This window comes from Chrysochloris asiatica, unplaced genomic scaffold, assembly GCF_000296735.1.
Source record: "Chrysochloris asiatica unplaced genomic scaffold, ChrAsi1.0 scaffold00235, whole genome shotgun sequence".
Taxonomy (NCBI): domain Eukaryota; kingdom Metazoa; phylum Chordata; class Mammalia; order Afrosoricida; family Chrysochloridae; genus Chrysochloris; species Chrysochloris asiatica.
In genome coordinates this window covers 3524753-3529407 of record NW_006408753.1, presented here as the reverse complement: position 1 = coordinate 3529407, position 4655 = coordinate 3524753, and the positions used below count along the sequence as shown (strand labels likewise).

The 4655-nt window shown below is 34.7% G+C and overlaps 1 protein-coding gene across 2 annotated transcripts in view; it reads right to left on the bottom strand.

The window, feature by feature from the left end:
- MDGA2 (MAM domain containing glycosylphosphatidylinositol anchor 2) overlaps positions 1-4655 on the bottom strand; it is a 1390890-nt gene that overhangs the window by 561432 nt on the left and 824803 nt on the right. For both annotated transcript variants that reach the window (XM_006873307.1, XM_006873308.1), the window contains one exon: positions 2435-2631. In XM_006873307.1, the coding sequence (XP_006873369.1) occupies positions 2435-2631 (197 nt within the window). The remainder of the gene's footprint in view (positions 1-2434; positions 2632-4655) is intronic.

Below are 4655 nucleotides of genomic sequence, written 5' to 3'. Positions count from 1 at the left end.
TTCTCTGCTTTCAGCCAAGATCCATCAGACATTAGCAATGATATCCCTCATTCCATGGTGTCTTCTAAATCCTCTGCAAGTTCTCTGTCAAGGTATGCTTGTAGCCATTTAGTAAAACTTTACTCACATGGGATAGCAAAGATATTGTTAGATGATTTTGCTTTTCATCAGGTTATCTCTCTTTGGAATGGGCACAAATATGGATCTCTTCCAATCAGTTGGCCAGATAGTTGTCTTCCAAATTTCTTGGCATAGATGACTGAGTGCCTCCTGTGCCGCCTCACTTTCTTGAAAGATTTCAATTTTTATCCCATCAATTCCTGGTGCCTTCTTTATATTCTGGGTTCGTGTGGAAGCTCATCTGAAACCTGTCTACCATGGGTGACCCTGCTGGTATTTAAAATAATGTGGGATAGCTTCCAGAATCACAGCAACTCATAAGCTACCACAGCAAGACAAACTGACAGATGTGTGGTGGATATAAATGTATAGGCAGTTCAAAAGGATAAATAATCAATATGATCCAGTAATTAAGGGGAAGGAGAGTCATTAAGATGAGCTAAAGCTGCAACTTTTTGGCAATTGTTTCCTGCAGTAAACTAATTTAGAATACAAAACATTGTGTGTTTTAAATATTTTTTAAGTGAACACATATAGAAATATAGCCCAAATTGGAAAACCTTGTATTATACATGGTAAAGACTAATAGTCACACATAAGGATGTACTGATGGAGGTTATGTGTCGTGGAATCACTTCCGACTCATTGTGACCCTGTTACAGGGTTTCTGAGGCTGGAAATCTTTACAGGAGCAGAAAGCCTCATCTTTCTCCTGCAGAACTGCTGGTAGTTTTGATCTGCTGACTGTGAGATTAGCAGCCTGACTCATATTCAGTATGCTACCAGAGCTCCTTTTAGAAGGATGTATCAGCAGCAAAATGCACAAATTAAAATAGTGTTCTTTTGTTTTATTATTCATAAAGGAATGGGAGAAAAAAGAAAGTAGAAAAAGTAAATTTTAGTTAAATAGGCATAATCAATAAATACTTTTTTGAGAGTCCTTATGAGATCATTTTTCAGAATTGCTAACATAGGAATATAGATAAATTCAAAAGAGCTAATGAAAAGTTTGTTCAGTAACGTTAAATTAAAAACATTATATTTGTAATTCCATTACACAAGATTTCCCCAAATTCTCACAAGACATGCATTCATTTTCAAATGATCATAGCCATCTATAAGTAATAAACAACCATACAGAAAATGGAGATTGAAGGAAAAATTCAAGCCTTGGGTTGCAATATTAAAAATATTCAAGCCTTGGGTTGCAACTACGGGAAAAATACTGAATGGTGCAGAAAGCACCAAAAGAAGATCAAAGGAATATACAAAGTCATGATACCAAAAATAATTGGTTGATATCCAACCATTTCAAGAGGTAACACATGATCAAGAATTGATTATATTTACGGAAGAAGTCCAAGCTGCATTGAAGGCATTGGTGAAATACAAGGCTCCAGGAGCTGACAGACTACAATTTCAAATCTTTCCCAAAACTGATGCAGTCGGTCATTCAAACCAACCAGCTGCTCCTTGGAAACTCTATACAGCATCGCTATGAGTCAGAACTGAAGTGATGGCACTTAATAACAATAACATTTTCATTTAAATCCTCGATAGATAATAAATTCAAATTTTCTTTTATGATTTTTTTTAAAAAATACTTGATTATTTTAATTTTTACATAATTAAGGATCTATTCCTAAACTAATTCAAAGCTAAACAATAAAGGAAATTAAAGACAGATTTTTTTTTATTAAAACAAAAGCTAGAAGACATCTCAAATAGAATCCATCATTCCTCTGAAATTATTTACCACTGCAAAGGAAGACAATGAAAATCTCTGCATTTAAGAAATGATGGTGGTGGGTGGTGGTAGTTGTGTGCTGTGGAGTCAGTTCCGACTCATAGCGACACTGTACAGGGTTTCTGAGGCTGTAAATCCTTACGGGAGCTTCATCTTTCTCCCATGGAACAAGCTGGTAGCGTCAAACTGCTGACCTTGTGGTTCGTAGCCTGGTTCATAATCACTATGATATGGTACATAACAACAACAACAACAACATTTAAGAAACAGTTTACATATACTTTATCATGAAATTAGATACTTACCTATAAGAAAATATAGATTGATACATTAAATGTAAGATATTTTTATAGTGTTAGTATTTTAACTATTAGCTTTACTACTAAAGGACCATAAACTGTCCTTCACACTTTGAATCTTTTGATATTTCAGTTGAGTGGATGTTAGTTTTTCCTCATGTAAGATTTCAAGAAACTATCTTTAGAACTAGCTACAGTATTGCATACTGACTAAATTAGGAAAGTATCCTAGTAGAAGAGAGTGAAAATATTATATCTTATTTCCTACCTGCGTAAAGAAGGGTTCATAAATCTCAACTCCTTTATCAGATCCTTGCAGTAAGACTTCCTGGCCACGTCTCCAGCTGTACCGAACTGGTGGATTGGAATTGGCAACACATCGGAGGAATACTGTTCTCTCATAGTAAAACTGTTCTTTAGCTTCACCTATACTTTGATGAACAGTTACTACAGGATCATCCAAATCTAGGGAAAAGAAAAACAACCAAGCGGCAATATTTTGAGTTATGTGGTTTTCAAATTAGTGAATATAAAAACATAATCAAAGATGCATATACATTTTATCACTTATCAGTAAAGCCGTACTTTTTCATTGAGTTATTGAACTCACTGGCTGAAAAATTTCCAATAGTAGTAGGTAAGAACAAGTTATAGCTATTTCACACATTTCTGAGTTGAAACAGCTCACATGACCATGTATATTTCTAACAGTCACATAAAAGAGAGCTCCATGAGGAAGATCGGAACGCAAAAAAACTTAAAACTGAAGAGTTTAGACCGATGAATGAACTATAGGAAAGATGAATAAATAATATTAAGTGGCCCAATTGACACTTTCCCTCAGTTTTTCATTACCAACTATTTAAATCGACAAATAAAAATAATCAAAGAACTAAGTTATTATAGTCTTTCTAGTAATCAGATTTGCTCTTGCACCAGGTTAAATTTCACCTTCATTTCAGGTGTTATATCTGGATCATATATGGTAATTTTTAATAAACTAACAAGAAGGTATTATTTATAAGTATTAATGTTTCTATTCAAGCTGGATCCAGTTTAGGATGTGGAATAAAAGGTATCGTTGATATCAGATGGTTCTTGGCTGAAATCAGAGAACATCAGAAAGGTGTTTACTGTGTTTTATTGACTATGCAAAGGCATGTTAACTGTATTGCCAAACAAACAAACAAAATCAATCTCTGGTCCTACCCATTCTTACAATTGTTGTTATGTTTTAACCCATTGTTGCTGCTACTGTGTCAATCATCGTATTGTGGATTTTTCTCTTTCTGTTGACCTTCCACTTTTCCAAGTATGACGTCCTTTTCCAGGGGCTAGTTCTTCCTGACAACATGCCCAAAGTATAAGAAGTGTCACCTTTATCATTTCTAAGGAGCATTCTGGTTTTACTTCACTCAACACAGATTTGTTTGTTCTTCTGGCAGTCCATGGTACTTTCAATATTCTTCATCAACACCATAATTCAAATGCATCAATTCTTTTACAGTCTTCCTTATTCACTGGCCAGATTTACATGCATATGAAGCAACTGAAAATACCATGGTCAGGTGCATCTCAGTCTTCAAATTGACATTTTTGCTTTTTGCCAATATAAGAGGTCTTTTGCAGCAGATCTGCCGAATGCAATATGTCATTTGATTTTTTGACTACTGACTGAAACTGCTGATTATGGATGTGGATTCAAGAAAAATTAAGTCTTTAACAGCTTCAATATTTTCTCCATCTACAATGATGCTATTTATTGCTCCAGTTGTATGGATTTTCATTTTCTTTACATTGAGGTGTAATCCAACTAAAGGCTGGATTTTTATCTTCATCAATAAATATTGCAAGCCCTCTTCGTTTTTTAGCAAGTAAGATTGTATCATCCCCATAGCAAAGGTTATTAACAAGTATTCCTTTAATCTTGATGCAATGTTCTTCATTAAACCAGCTTCTTAGGTAATTTGTTCAACATGCAGATTAAATAAATATAGTGGAAATATACAATGCTGGCACACATGTTTCCTGATGATAGACCATTCACGATCCCCTTGTTCTGTTTGAATGACTGCCTCTTGGTCTATGTACAGGTTCCTCATGAGCACAAGCACATCAGGACTCCCTTTTTGGTAGAGTGACTCTGTATTCCTTCCATCTTATTTTGATGCTTCCTGCATCATTCAATATTGCAACGCAGGCATACATTTTTTCTTCAGTTCTTTCAGCTGGAGAAATACTAAGCCTGTTCTTTCCTTTTAGTTTTCTAACTCTAGGTCTTTGCATATTTCATTATTAATACCTGACTTTGTCTTCTCTTTGAAATTTTCTGCTCAGCTCTTTTACTTTCTCATTTCCACCAGTTGCTTTCACTTCTCTACATTCAAGAGTCAGTTTCAGAGTCTCTTCTGATACCCATTTTAGTCTTTCCTTTCTTTTTAATGAACTTTTGCTTTCTTTCTGTATGATGTTCTTAATGTCATCCCACA